The sequence below is a fragment of the Poecilia reticulata genome, chromosome 16 (assembly GCF_904066995.2).
Source record: "Poecilia reticulata chromosome 16, P_reticulata-male-v2, whole genome shotgun sequence".
Lineage (NCBI taxonomy): Eukaryota > Metazoa > Chordata > Actinopteri > Cyprinodontiformes > Poeciliidae > Poecilia > Poecilia reticulata.
The window spans coordinates 34,143,024-34,158,259 of NC_088845.1; the positions used below are offsets into that span (position 1 = coordinate 34,143,024).

Consider the following 15,236-nt stretch of genomic DNA (forward strand, 5'->3'; position numbering starts at 1 on the left):
GTACTATACTATACTATACTATACTATACTATACTATACTATACTATACTATACTATACTATATATGTATACTATACAGTATACATATTGCAGGCTCAAAGCCTGCAATATGAATCCAATGTTAACAATAAGGAAAATAAGGAGAAATTGGAATTGGAGGCTAATATAATAATAGCAGATGAGGATTGGGAAGAAACATTTAGCACCGGACACAAATTATCTAACAGCCCGACATGGAAGGAGTTTGATTGGAAAGTTAAGATGTGTTTCTTTAACTCTCCAATCATCACATCTAAATACGGTAAAACATCCCAGCTTTGTTGAAGAAATTGTGGAAAGGTGGGGGATTTTACTCACATATTTTGGGATTGTCCGAAGGTGGTCGAGTTTTGGAAAAAATGTCCAAACGGATATAAAATGTATTTTGGGCATTCAATTAGATCTGGATATATCTGATTATATTTTAGAAATAATACCCTCAGACATAATCGACAAAACAATCAATACTTGATCAGAGTTCTGCTTCTGATTGCGAAAAAGTGTATAACGTATGCTTGGTTAAGGCCACAACCTCCTTACACAGACCTTACACAGTGGTGAGATAGGATTAAAAAAGTTTATATAATGGAAAAAACAACATCAAAACTACAACTTAAGATGGAGACCTTTGAAACAAGATGGAGACCTATAACTAAATTCATACCGTAACCTTGACATCTCTATTTATCTTTTTTTTGTCTTTTTCGTGTACTTTTTGAATTAATTTTGTATTATCTTTATTATGTACCTTTATTACTTGAGCTTGTATTTTCAGTATCTCTACTGTGTGTATATGTTGATATAAAACAGTTATGGAAAATAAAAAGTAAAAAAAAAAAAAAAAAGGAACATGACCATTCAGACTGCAGGTGCAGGACAACGAGGGATGCAGTTCAGTACCACGTACAGACGCAGTTCAGTACCACGTACAGAAGATATTTTCATTATGACTTTTTAATTCTGACCATTTAATTTTTGAGTTTGGTTCAGCCCTGAATCTCATTCTGCATCACCACATATAACCATTTTAATACAGCAATAAAAGGAAAAGGATCAAGTTGTGCCACTGTTGTGGAGACAAAGGCTAAGCTCACCAGTGAATCTGACCCAAATCTGATTTTTTTTTGCCCATATGTGACCTATATCCAGCTTTTTCATGGCCTTCTGAATAGTCCAAAGAATATAATTTGTGCCACTTGGTTTCATGAGATAGAACTCAGAAAATATTAGCTCTGATCAATCATTCCAACAGCTTCTGAGGTGATTGGTGTAGGAAAACATTTTAAACCCTGTGTGCTTTTGTTTTGAACCCAGTTGACATTCAACCTATAGGAACAGATTTAAAGCCACATAAAGTTCTGCTATTTTTCAGTAATGGATTCACTGTAAATTTACAAGAGACCAAAGAATAATAAACAACTTTACATGTATGGACATTATGAAGCAGCTTTTGAGTTAACGGAAAGGACAGCAACCTTTATGGTCAAACTAAAATGTGCTGTGAGAAATGTCTGACTGTACGCTGCATAGGAAAAACAAAGATAAACGCCATGAACCCTGCAAGACCGGCTGCACAAATGTTATGGGCATTTTCACAACTGGAGGAAGAAAGTAGCTGGAGAAATGGCTGACGGGAGAGAAACACGAGGGGTAAGACGGGGGGAGCCAGCGCTCAGGGCAGAGACAAAATGATTGTATATATGTTCATATCAAATTCAGCGTTTCCTGGCTGAAGATGAAAGGCAGCAGAGAGGAAATAATTATCATTAACATTCCGCTTTGCTTTCTTTGTTCATATTTTGATTTCCTCTTGGACGGGAGCCGGACTGGGGAGTGGAGCTGAAAACAAAACGCCAAAACTCACTTTCCTTACAATCCAAGAGTTTTACTTCACTGCCTCTGGGAAGCAATGGTTTCTCAATAACAGAGTCCAGACCCTCTGGATGAAGCAAAGTGTAGAATATGGGTCTGTTTTTTACCAGGTAATTAAACCCTAGAAGAGGTTGTACTTTCCTCATATCACTACTGTAGTGTCTGGGAATGTCTGTCAGACAATCTTTATCTTTGACTATCTAACCTCTCCAGGTTTTATGAGCTTTTTTTTCCTGTCAATATTTTATCAGATAGCCACTTCTCTGGTAGCACTCAAACTGGAAACAAATAAAGTTAATGTACAGATCTGTTAGTTACATGTAGCAGTCACCAGCTGCATTTCTATTACAAATGTGCACAAATCGATATTCTAATGTCAAAAATACCCACAACTGCAGTGTTTCCATCAAATAACAAATAAGTGTTAAATCACCTGTGAATAGGTTTGATCAAACAAGTCATTACAGATCATGGCAGCAGTGGATGTAAACAGTTACGTGGAACATATTCAGAATTCAGCCAAGGCTCATCATCAGCCAATCAGAGGAGACGTCGGCATCTTGGAATCAATAAAAAAAATTACTTGAGATTCATGACACAAATGACCTCTTTAATTATCCAGAATCCCAGGAGGCACCATGTCGGATCAGCCCTGTGTGATGAGGCCGTTAGCTTAGTGGGGATGTCCCTTTACTGTAGCAGTTCCATGGTGTGATCCCAGCTGATCAGACTGCTGCAGTTTTACATAAATCAGTTTCCCTGTGGAACACAGACACACTCCTCCTCTGCCCTCTGTGGTTTTGTGCTCCAGATGTTCGCCTGGAGGCAGACAGCAGCAGCCCAGACGGTGCCACTGTGCCCTTTTCCTGCCATATGGGCCTGCTGTCCCACAGCAGAAACTCTAGCTGTGGTTCAATTACAAATGTGCACAAATCTTAGTCAATATTCTGCTGATGCCGAAAAAACAAACACAAAAGAACAACAATTGTGTTTTTTCCATTAGATAGGAAATTCAATTAAAATCACACCTGAATAAGTTTGTTCACTTGATAAGTCATTAAAAATCACGGCAACGGCCAATTAACATCCAGCTGTTGGTCATGTGACTCAAATGATGCAAAAAAGTGTTTCCAAAAAAAAAAAAAATCCATCTATTTCAATATGGCTGATAAACCACCTCATCCTACCGCAAAAATGTATTATCAAGAAACGTGATTTTTTTTTAAAATTAAAACATTTCCATTAAGCAAATTTATTTTTGTAATTTCAATCTGTGCAATTTTATGGTTAATAGAAACGTAGCTTTTGATGTAAAGACTGCGAGAAGGAAGGATGGAGGCTCCATTAGTGCCACTGATGTACAGTGGAAACCAGAAGTTTACATACACCAAACAAAAAACAAACATGCTTATACCTTTTCTCTTCTATGTCTAAAGTTAAATCAGACCAAACTTCTCTTATTTTAGGTCAGTTAGAATTACCCAAATTATTTCTGTTTGATAAATTCCGCAATAATGGGAGAAAGAAATGAATACATCTGAGATTTATTTATGAATTTATATATCTTCTTTTTTTCCCTGTTTCGTCTGATTCAACTGTACTTCAGTAACACTAATGGAGCCTCCATCCTTCCTGAACTAACAATGCATTTCCTACACTCTCTCTCTGTCAAACACACACACACACGCGCACACGCACACACACACACACACACACACCTACACACCCCCCCACACACACACACACGCACAGAACAGGTAATTTAAGTTAAGACTTACTTATTCCACGCTTGTCGAAGTTTCTTGGCGCTGTACACTGTAAAGCGTTCTGTAATGAAAACAAGAAAAATCACCTGCTGTTAATATCTGAGCAGAATAATTTGTCTCAGGGGCTACAGATCTCAAACAGTAACACATCACGTCCAGATCTAAAGGAATTCAAGAACAGATGAGGAACAAAGTCATCGACTTGTAGCCGTTTCAGTCTGGAAACGGCTACAGAGCTGTTCCTACGGCTGTAGGACTCCAGAGAACCATTGAGAACTGGTATTGAGTGGACAATGGGTGGAACAGTGGAGAACCTTCCCAGAAATGTTTGATCCACTAAAACTATTCCAGGAGTTCATCAACAACTCCTGCAGGAAGTTACAGCAGAACCCAAAACAGCATCACCGTCTCAGTTCAGGTCAAAGTTCACGATTCAATGATAGCAAAAAGATACTTTATTCACATATAAGTACAATCTTCATACAAGTGACAAAATGATAAGTTTCTGCAGCCACATCCAGATGGAAGAAAACACAAGTTTAAATAAGAATGCTGAAGTGATGCAGTGTTTAGGTAGCAAGAAAATCCAGATGTCCTGGACAATATCTGGACTGATAAAATGCTATGAAAACCCAGGCAGGACACTTTATGCAGTTTCCTGGAAGAACAATTTTAATTTCAGGGTTATTCTGCATATAAATCTGCCAAACTGAAGAGTGTCTGATATCAGTTCAGATATGTTTTTAAATAATACCATCTGAGCTATGTGCTTCAGCTACGAGGCCAGACCACATGAAATTGTCATATTTTTGCAGAGTTTGGTTAGGCAGCCTCTTGATTTTTCCACAGCTATGTTTGCTATGCTGGGAGACTGGGAGGCTCAGCCCTGCTCTCTCAAGCTCAGCCAAAGCTGCCATGTGCACTCACAGTCTGCCTGCCAGCTGACCAGCCACCACACAGCCTTCGCCAACCACCCAGCAAGCCAGTCGCACACCGACACCCTAATCCTCCTCACCAAATACCCGGCCAGGGTCCAGCATCAGGACCTGCCAGTGCTGAGAGTCCACCCTCCCAGCTCCCATCAGGGTGCCGGCCGAATAGAACCCAACACCATCGTTGTTTTCTGACTGCCCAAATGCAGCCTGCTTATGTAACAATCCCCATGTGGATTAAAGAAAAGGCCTGTTCATAACCAAAATGGTACACTATGATAGTGAGTAAAGAAATGCCCTTTAAAGAACCACACAAATGTGTCAGGATCAGGCAGAAATAACTCCTCCAATCAGAAGTGAGGTCTAAATTGTGGCTGCAGTGGATTCTGGGATCAAAAGAAAAGTAGGGAGTATTAATGAGCAGACACAGGAGTAATGATGAATAATGTGATGAATCATGAGCTGAATGTGTGTGTTTCTGTTCACTGACTGGCGGCTCAGAGGAGCTTAGAAGTCCAAAGTGTTGCAAAGCTGCCATCTGCTGGTGATTACTGTCTCTGCAACGACTCAGGAGGTAAAAGAAGTCATATCAACATAGTAGAGCTTTAGTTGTTTCAACTACATGACCAACATAAGGATAAACTGGTCAAATTAAATAATAAAGCCTTCTGGATCCCCTGCTCCATGTAATACCAACAGAACCATCTTGCTTTGTTTCTTTCGCCCAATATTGCGGTCGGGTTCTTATCGTTCACATACAACTGCTGGCTGCATACAATCTGTTCAACAGCTTGCTATCACAGAAATAATACATTGCAAGTTTATGTTTTTGTGTAAAACATTATTACAATTGTACTCACTTGTTTCTCACTTTTTAAGTAACTGGTTCGCCATCAAACAATTCCTATGCAGGAACCGGTTTCATCTGCTTCAGAAAGCAATTCTTTTACTTACTCTACATTTCTGAAGCATTTAAAGTCAGCTAGACTTTTGTAGGAAAGCAGATGCATAAAGTAAAACTCAAGCTGTACTGCTCTTCTCAAACAGTTCTAACTTTACTTCAGACAGATGTAGCAAGAGATTTGTGCAGCATTTTTCTCTGTTAAAGCCAGTTCTCCAGTGAAATGTTGGGATGGTAATACAGTCAAATTCATTATTCGTATTAGTTTCAAAATAATCCCAGATGGTTGTGTTTTTCCCTACACTGTAATTATCATAGGCTTCCTGGAACTGCCAGCATGCTGGTGTTATCATGTCGAGGTATTAATCACACTCTGTGGCTTTCCAAACACCAACATGTGGTTGTGTTTCAGCAGAACATCTCGGATAGAATCTCATTCTGCCTATATCTGCTGAAGGCAAAGTCACACAGAGCTTGAGGCAGTGCCAGGCTGAGCACAGTGTATCAATGTATGGTGACATGAGACATTTGCTTCATTTATACAGTGCCAGGTCCAACTTCAATTCGCAGTCAAGTTTATTCCATTGCTCAGATCTGTAAAACGTTTTCAACCTGAGGAATCCCAACAAAGTGTGGGTTTGAGGGTACAGAACAGATCAGGCTGGTCAAGAAGAACTTTCTATGTTAAATAAGTAACAACATAATGTTACAATAAAAAGAAGTAGAAGGTCCTTTACTGGCTTCAGCTCCAACAGAAACACATCAGTATTATCACATGTATAGCTGGTGGCAGCAAAGCTCTTCCAGTGGAAAAGTCTAAAGAGAAACAGGTTAAGCACATAGAGTGTCATCATGAATGCGTCATGAATGATTGGAAAGTAGTAGGAGAAAGTAGTAAAGTGGGTAAAAGTGGTCTGTTTGTCTTCCAGCAGGATAACCAAAATCTTGCCAAACAGAAAAAAAGTTTTTTTCTCACTTTTATTCATTATTCAATTACTGTGACTCTTGCTCAGCATAAATATTGCCTCATACCTGCTGACTTTAGCTGGTTTGAGTTCTGGGGTGGAACATTTTGTTATTAGGGTAAAATATTATGACTTTGTTAATCTGATGTTCATGTCATAATAATCGTCAATGACATTTTTCATAACAATCTCATCTTTTCATTATAGGAAAATATGCACTATTTTATATCAATCATACATAAACTTTTATTTCATCTCCACAGTTCAGTCACAGTTCTGATGGGTTTTTGCAGCAGTGTTTTCCACAGTAGGCCTGCTGAACGGCCCCCTCTGTGTTTTTCTTGTGAACAGATTAAAATTATCGGATTACAATTTTTTTCATTTGTTTTCTCATCTTCCCTCCAACTTTCTGAGGATTAACAGGGAACCAATGAATGAGAAATACGAGGTTTGACTGACGGTAGTTTTGAATGTCGAACACACCTGTGGTCCACCTACCTGCTTCCAAGCCAACACTGTCACCATAGAGACAGGACATGATATCACATTAGCATGGGCTGTGTGTGCATGTTGGTCTATAATTGGCCACTGGAGATTGGAGTCTGGGTCACAGTGTACCTTAGGGATGGCTGCTTGCCCGCCACCCTCACCTCTTTTTATCTGTTCCTGTCTGCCTCCCCTCTCCTGGATCAGCTGACACTAATCTGCAATCGGCCCATAAAAAGCCCTAATGAGCTCCCAGAAGGCATGGCTACCAGCTGGAAGAGCTGGCCTGCTGCAGCAGCTGCTGCTGCTGCTACAATAAAGGAGAACAGTCAGTGTCACATGGTGTTCTCTCATCCCCTTCTTTATTTTCAACACCTGCTTCATCCATGCGGGGTGGTGTAAGAGCTGCTCCCCATCTCCACCAATCATTTGGGTGGATAGATTGTCAGTCCATCACTGGGTCGGCTTCTTTCTTAAGGAATGGCAGCATTCAGGGTAATTCAAAGTGTTTCACAGGAAGAACAAAGGAGCAGAGATAAAACATAAAACAGCTCGAGGCATAATTGCATAAAGGAAAGAAACGCTAAGATTTTATGTCTCTTTCAAATTTTAGCAAATAAAAAAAGGAGGACACATGAAGGCATTCTGTATTAATCTTTGGTCTTGGTGGGTTAGCTGCAGAAAACAGTCCAGATGATGTTTTCAACCTGATTTAAAGAAGTCATCAGTTTCTGCACATGTCAAGTTTTCAAGCAGCAAAAACACTAAATGGTTCTTTATCTCAGCAGGTAGAGGTGTGACGAGCAGTGGTACATGGTCTGCACCTGACCAGCAGCTAACTTCTTCAGAGTGACAGTGCAGTGATGGTGGACTGGAACGTTAACTCAGCAGGTCTTCATGCTTATTGTTATTTTGTTATTTTTTTTCAAATCATTCAAATCAGCAATCAGACTTCTGTGAACGGTTTAACCTGAGATGTTACAGAAGAAAAGTCGGTCGCTATGATTAACCAATTACCAAACTGGTTGACTATTATTTCAATAATTGCTTCTTCATGATCATACTGATTGTTTTAGCCCTAGACTAACACACACTAGCCTCAAATAGCCAGAAAGAAAGTTTATTTATCCATCTATCTATTTATTTATTTAATTTAAATAATAAATAAATAATAATTATTATAATAAATTATTTATTTATTTAATTGTCATTTATTTGTCCTTCAAAGTGTGCCACTTTCATTCCTGACTCCAATGTTCTTTAAACTGATATATATTTTTTTACTTTTTTAATGTCTGGATCTAGTCTGTCTTTGGGTTTCCAGAATAAGATGGTGAGCTGAGCTTAAGAGGTGCCAGGCTGTAGATTACCCCCAAAGAGGCCAGACAGAGTAAAACAGTGTGGCAGCGCCCTCATTCATTGGTCCTTAACCTTTATATATTGATGGCCCAGCTTCCTGGAGGTGATCCTAGAAATGATCAAGAGGTCTTTAGTAAGTTTGACCACTTCCATAAAATATGTGCAGCTCTGCAGAGTGTTTACATGTTGCCAGGGATGAATGACCTCATCAAAGGCTGGTTTTCTAAAACCAGGGAAAGTTTACAGGATCAGTCCCAAACTACTTAGAATCCAGTGGAGAACATTCCAGACATTTTTGCAACTCCTCTCTAAATAGTCTAAATATTCTAGAGTCTAAGTGAGGTCATCTGTCAGACAGATGAAGATCGGCTTACGTTGAATCTTCAATGTCATCAACGTTGAGCGATAAAGGCCTGCTTCACTGCTCATCTGGATTAGATTCACTTTCTGTCTGGTTTCATCTAAAATGGTGGATTGTATTTTGCTGTTAAGTTTCTAAGTTTTTTAAATAAAGGATTATTATATAAAGGATATAAACCGGACTGAGTTTAAGAACGACGGCTCCAGTTCACAGCCATGACCCATAACAGCTCCAGCACAGCTTCAAGAGAAGAAATGTCCCACCTGCTTTAAAGTGAGGCAGGGAGTTAACGCCAGGCCATGTTTCCTCAGACGGAGTTCCAAGAACCTGACAGAGACATGAACAGAGAAGAAGTCAGCAGAAGAAAATAAAACATCTTCATCAATAAATACTTTCAAAGTGGTTTATATCCCTGAACTTGTTCTGTTTTGTGATAAACTGCAGTAAAGTTATGCATAGTGTGGCTGGGAAGGAAAATAATTATTGGTTTATACCGTTCTAACGTATCTCTGCCTGTGTGTTCACAGACTCAGGTCTTGGATTTAACTATCCATTCAAAAACTGAAAATCAGAAGTAAATGTTTTGTGACTTCTAAAGCCAGCTTGTTGCACTGGATTTCATTTAGGAGTGACAGAATAAAGGAAGCTAAATACAAAGGAAAGACACACTTTTCAGATTTTCATTTGAATTGAAAATTAAAATCCGTCAATCGTTTTCAGTCTTATTCACAATTACAAACTATTTTGTGTTGGTGAGCCATAAATTTCAGTTAAGCACATTAAGCTTTGTGACAGCATGTGAAAAAAAAGCTCAAACAGCAAGAGAATTCTTATATTATGAAGAGTAAACGTATGAACATATCTTTGCTTGTGAACTACAGTATGTATAACAGTTTTCATAAATCTCAGAGTGAAATTCTGATAATATGTCATGTACAACAGACACAAAATGAGTTTTCTATCACGAAATGTATATGGATGTTAATTCATCTAATTTTAACAATAGTAATCAATGATAAGATTTAAAAAAAGTTTTGTGTTGTTCGTAGAATAGTCCTGATTGTTGCAACTTTTATAGGCGACTCAGGCTGAGTTCTCACGCACACAGGCTGAGTTTATGATGAGAAAGCACAGAGCAGCGGACATGCCTTAGACATGATCCATCACAGCTTTGCGGCATAATAGCTTCCAGATTGCCTGCATGTCTCAGATCAGCAGCACACTCCGCACAGCAGAGATTTAAGCAGCGTACTAAGAACACGACCTATGCAGAGATTGGATGCGAGTGTGTTTGTGGGAGCCATCTGTTTCAGGCGAGTGTGTAGAAACAGCTAAGAGTCAAAAAGAGGAGAAAAACCAAAAGAGGCAGTATGAGGTTTTCTCTATGCACAGCAAACATGGCTCTCCTTAGAGTCTGGCCTGACTGGACTCATTTTCTTTTATTATAGATTGACGAGTCAAAAAACATTTTCTCCTAAAGGACACAAAAAAGGCAATGATTTGATGCAACCTAGACGGTTGGTGCAATAATAACAATCACCCACCAGAGGGCAGTGTGAGCTCACAAAACAAGCTTCATATCACCAACTTCCTAAAATAATAGCCCAAGTCGTTTTTGTTCAAAAGTGATTCAGACAAAAACAATGGTGTAAGTAATTTTTGGCCAAAATAACTTACACCATTGTTTTAGGAAGGTGACAATATGATAGGAGAAGAATACAACTTTTAAAAAAGGGTTTTTTTGTTTGTCCGGAACAAGAACATCCATCCATTTTCTATACACTCTTGTCCCTAGTGGGGTCAGGAGGGTTGCTAGTGGCTCTCCAGCTAACGTTCCGGGCGAGAGGCCAGTCTGTCGCAGGGCAACACAGAGACAGACAGGACAAACAACCATGCACACACACCTAGGGACAATTTAGAGAAACCAATTGACCTGACAGTCATGTTTTTGGACTGTGGGAGGAAACCAGAGTACCCTGAGAGAACCCACACATGCACAGGGAGAACATGCAGAAAGACCCCGGGCCGGGAATCAAACCCATGACCTTCTTGCTGCAAGGCAACAGTGCTACCAACTGTGCCACTGTGCAGTCCAAACAAGAACATGCTCTGGTGAAAACATGTACAGAGCCAGTTTAGATGATTTCAGTAATCAATTTATACAGTTTGTATTTGTTTAACTTTTCTGTTGTTTGTATGGGTAGATTTTCTGAAACAGACGAAACTGCTAGAGTGAGTTGTGGGTTCAGTGTGGCATGTGAGTGGATCTTTGGTTGACAGAGCTCAGCCTCTTCTGCATTATTGATGCAGCACTTTGGTGACCTTAAAAGTGATGGGAGGGTGGCAGTGGGTGGAGGGCATGGCGGTGAATCTTCAAGGTTTTATAACGATGGAGACGAGGAGCAGCATCAGCAGAACTCAGGAGGAAAACAGACCTAAAGATCAGCCTTTTAACTGGCTCCCTTCCTGCACTCTGAACACTAGCTCAACTGAAACAAACACTGATGAATGTAACTTTATGTAACCCACGAGTATACATTCATAACTAAAGAGAGTATTGAAAGTTACATTTAGAATTCCTATGATATGTTATGACAAACTCCTATGGAAGAGGATTAGGACCATATGAAATATTTGAATATGTCAAAGAATACAAGGTAAAACATAATTATAAATGGGAAAATGATATTTCTTAGCACTATACGCTGGTTCCACTGGTGTTTTGAAAGTGACTTGTGTTTCTGGTTTAGCCAATCCTCAATGTCTGCATCCTCGAAGGAAAGAAAATGTCAATGTTTCTCCAGGCCAGTGAGCTCCAGGCCAAGCACAGGCAGGATAAAGGATATGATGAAAGCCAACGATCAGGGAGCCGGGAGGAATGTACACATCCAGGAACATGAGCCAGCGTCGGGACGGGGCATGTCGAGATGGAGATGGCTTGTTTTACTGAGGAATTCATGTGAGGTCACAGGGCATGACCCTGAGCTCTACACACACATTCTGCTGCACACATATCAGCCCTCCACTTCCATCACACACCCAGGATAGGTTATAGACCACCCAGCCAGGCGTATCTGACCTTCACTCTGGGACCCCCAATTATATTTCTGTTGGCAGAGAGGGAATGAAGAGGTTGGAGCGCTGCGGCTGGCGACTGCGCTGAAAACAGGTCAGAAGGACAGCTGACACACTGACAGGAGGTGTGTGAGTGTGTGGACTGAATCTTGGTCATGGACTGTGTCCTGCCTCCAGTTTTACTACCACAGGATTCATTTCCCATAAGACAGAATCAAAAATCATTCTTTATCAGAATGCTTGGGAAGGTTTGAAATCCATCAAACTGTATTCCCAACAGCAGGAGACATGGCTCCACACTCACATCCTCAGCATCCATTACAAGGCTGGTTGAATATGTAATGGTAATAAACAATATGTTTATTTAACAGCCATGTTAACCACAGGAAATACATTGTTTGCCTTTATTATTCCTGTAGAACATGTGGGTTTGTTTGGTGATTTAATCATGGATGTTGGAGAATCACCGTTTCTGACTCAGATGTGACTTTCTTTAAATCAAATGATCTCTGATAATTTGGTTTGCTCATGAACATTCAAGTTGGCAGATAGAAGCTTCATGATGATGCCCTGTGGAATCAATTTGATCAGAAAATTCAGTTTATACATTTACATAAATCAGTTGTTGATTTGGTTAATCTAGAATTACTTATAAAATATTGTAAGATCAAAGCTTGTACTACTTGGATAACATGGAGATCTACATTTCAAAGGAGATATTTTTTATTTTATAAAAATTATTGATAATTTGTTAATTATTTCCTCAGATTAGTGACTTGTGTTTGTTTAGGTTAATATCCTGGTAACAGAAGCCTTCATTTTTTTTTAAGTTCACTTCTTACTGTTTCTGCCAAACAGAAAAGCTTTTAAAACAATTATATACATCTCTAAATTAGTAATTCTTACGGAGGAGATTATGATTGACCTGTTTAAGACCCAAAAATAAAAGCTTAGCACTTGGACTCGACTTGGTCCCACCCGTACCACAAACATTGCTCTGACCTCTTCCACATCCATAACCACTGGCTCAGGAACAGCTTCCCTTTATTCCATAACAGCTTTTATGCCTCATGCTAACAGAAACTGGACAACATCTCTGCAAACAGACTTCAGTGTTATCTGAACTGTTGTAGTTTATTTTTTAATATCACCAGATCTACTTACACTAAGCAGCAGTTCTGTTTCTGTGGAAACTTAACATTTTCTGGGTTTTTCCAGTTGGAATCGAACCTTCCTCAGATATCAGCTCTGCCGACCCTCTGACCCCGGCCCTGCTGCATCCCGCTCTGCCTCATCCATATTCTCTAACACTATGTCCTATAGCTGACCCCATGTCTCAGCTTCTCTGTTCCAAAACTAATCTCCAACTCTCTTATTGGGGTCACCCCTGGGGGGCCGTGGGTCAAACCAATCAGAACCACAGCCAACTGGATCAGCTGTATCCCACTGTGACTGGGTGGAGTGTGTTCTGTAGACCCTAATGCAGGAGATACAAACACAGTGGCTGACTGTTGGTGAAATGATGCTACACACATACACACACACACACACACACACACACACACACACACACACACACACGGACGCACACGCACACACACGCGCACACACACCCCCACACGCACACACACACGCATACACACTTCTCTGTGGACAGCTATGGGCGCCATGCAGTGCCTTTATGTGCTGTGATGAAGTCCTTCATGGTTTTTCTGAACTGCATCTTGTAGAAAATATTCTACCTGAAGTATGCTCTCTCTCTCTCGCCAAGAAGCAGCTCAGATATGGTTATGATTTATATTTTTTTCATATTCCTTCGGCACAACAGACTGGAAGAAAGCTGAGCCAATCGATCTATATCCCTACCCTCACTATGGTCATGACACAAGCAGCTGAAATCAGTTTTCTCTGCGCTGTCTGCCTCTCCCTCAGAGAAAGGGTCAGAAGCTCGATCATCTGGAGCGACTCAGAGTAGAGCCACTGCTCCTTCATGACGAGAGAAGCTGATTGAGGTAACTCAGGCCTATGATGCATCCTGGACGCATCCGTGGTCAGGTGTTCTGGACTAGCCTAGTGCAAACCAGACCTCAGCTATTAAGAAACAATTGCTTCCTGGAGCCATGGATCTGATTTGCCATATTGCTATTGTTTGCTGTGTCATAATTAATGCGCCATCAATCAATCAATCAATCAATCAATCAATCAATCAATCAATCAATCAATCAATCAATCAATCAATCAATCAATCAATCAATCAATCAATCAATCAAATTTTATTTGTATAGCACATTTCAGCAGCAAGGCATTTCAAAGTGCTTTACATCAATAAACACAAAAATACAGTTATGCAACATTGAATAAACAATTTAAAAAAAAACAAAAAAAACAGTAATTTTCCCACCAAGTCAAAGTTCTACCCTTCGAATTGGCAGGAAAAAAAAACCTCCAACCCGCTCCCCTTTTCAACAGTGGGTGGGACTCCAACCCGCACCCCTTTTCAACAACGGGGGGGACCCCAACCTGCACCCCTTTTCAACAATGGGGGGGAATCCAACCCGCTCCCCTTTTCAACAGTGGGGGGACTCCAACCCGCTCCCCTTTTAACAGTGGGGGGAATCCAACCCGCTCCCCTTTTCAACAGTGGGGGGACTCCAACACGTTCCCCTCATAAGACATCAAAACCCAGACTCTAACCCTAATTTAGCCATAAGCAACTCTAAACAAGTGGGTTTTAAGTTGAGATTTAAAGGCATCCAGTGTTTCAGCTGTTTTACAGTTTTCTGGAAGTTTGTTCCAGATCTGTGGTGCATAGAAACTGAATGCTGCTTCTCCTTGTCTGGTTCTTGGGATGCAGAGCAGACCAGAACCAGAAGATCTGAGGGGTCTAGACGGTTGGTACAGCAATAACAGATCTTTAATGTATTGTGGTGCTAAACCATTCAGTGATTTATAAACTAACATCAGTATTTTGAAGTCTATTCTTTGAGCTACAGGGAGCCAGTGTAGGGACTTCAAAACTGGTGTTATGTCTCTATCTTCCTGGTTTTAGTCAGAACAGCAGCAGCAGCGTTCTGGATCAGCTGCAGCTGTTTTATTGATTTATTAGTCAGACCTGTGAAGACGCTGTTGCATTAATCAATGCGGCTAAAGATAAATGCATGGATGAGTTTCTCTAGATCGTGCTGAGACATCAGTCCTCTAACCCTGGAGATGTTCTTCAGGTGATAGAAGACCGACTTTGTGACTGTCTTAATGTGGTTCTGAAGGTTCAGGTCAGAGTCCATCACTGCTCCCAGGTTTCGGGGCTGATCACTGGTTTTTAACTGTAATAACTGAAGTTGTGCATTGATTGTGGTTCGTTCCTTTTTAGGCCCAAAGATAATAACTTCAGTTTTATTTCTGTTCAGCTGGAGAAAGTTTTGGCACATCCACACATTGATCTGTTCTAAGCATTGGATGGGTTCAGAGTCACCTGGTGAC

At 40.3% G+C, this 15,236-nt stretch overlaps 1 protein-coding gene across 4 annotated transcripts in view; it reads right to left on the bottom strand.

The window, feature by feature from the left end:
* Positions 1-15,236, bottom strand: part of cdk14 (cyclin dependent kinase 14) — a 173,594-nt gene that overhangs the window by 53,161 nt on the left and 105,197 nt on the right. For all 4 annotated transcript variants that reach the window (XM_008411053.3, XM_008411054.3, XM_008411056.3 and 1 more), the window contains 2 exons: positions 8,945-9,008; positions 3,690-3,738 (listed from right to left, as the gene is read on the bottom strand). In XM_008411053.3, the coding sequence (XP_008409275.1) occupies positions 3,690-3,738; positions 8,945-9,008 (113 nt within the window). The remainder of the gene's footprint in view (positions 1-3,689; positions 3,739-8,944; positions 9,009-15,236) is intronic.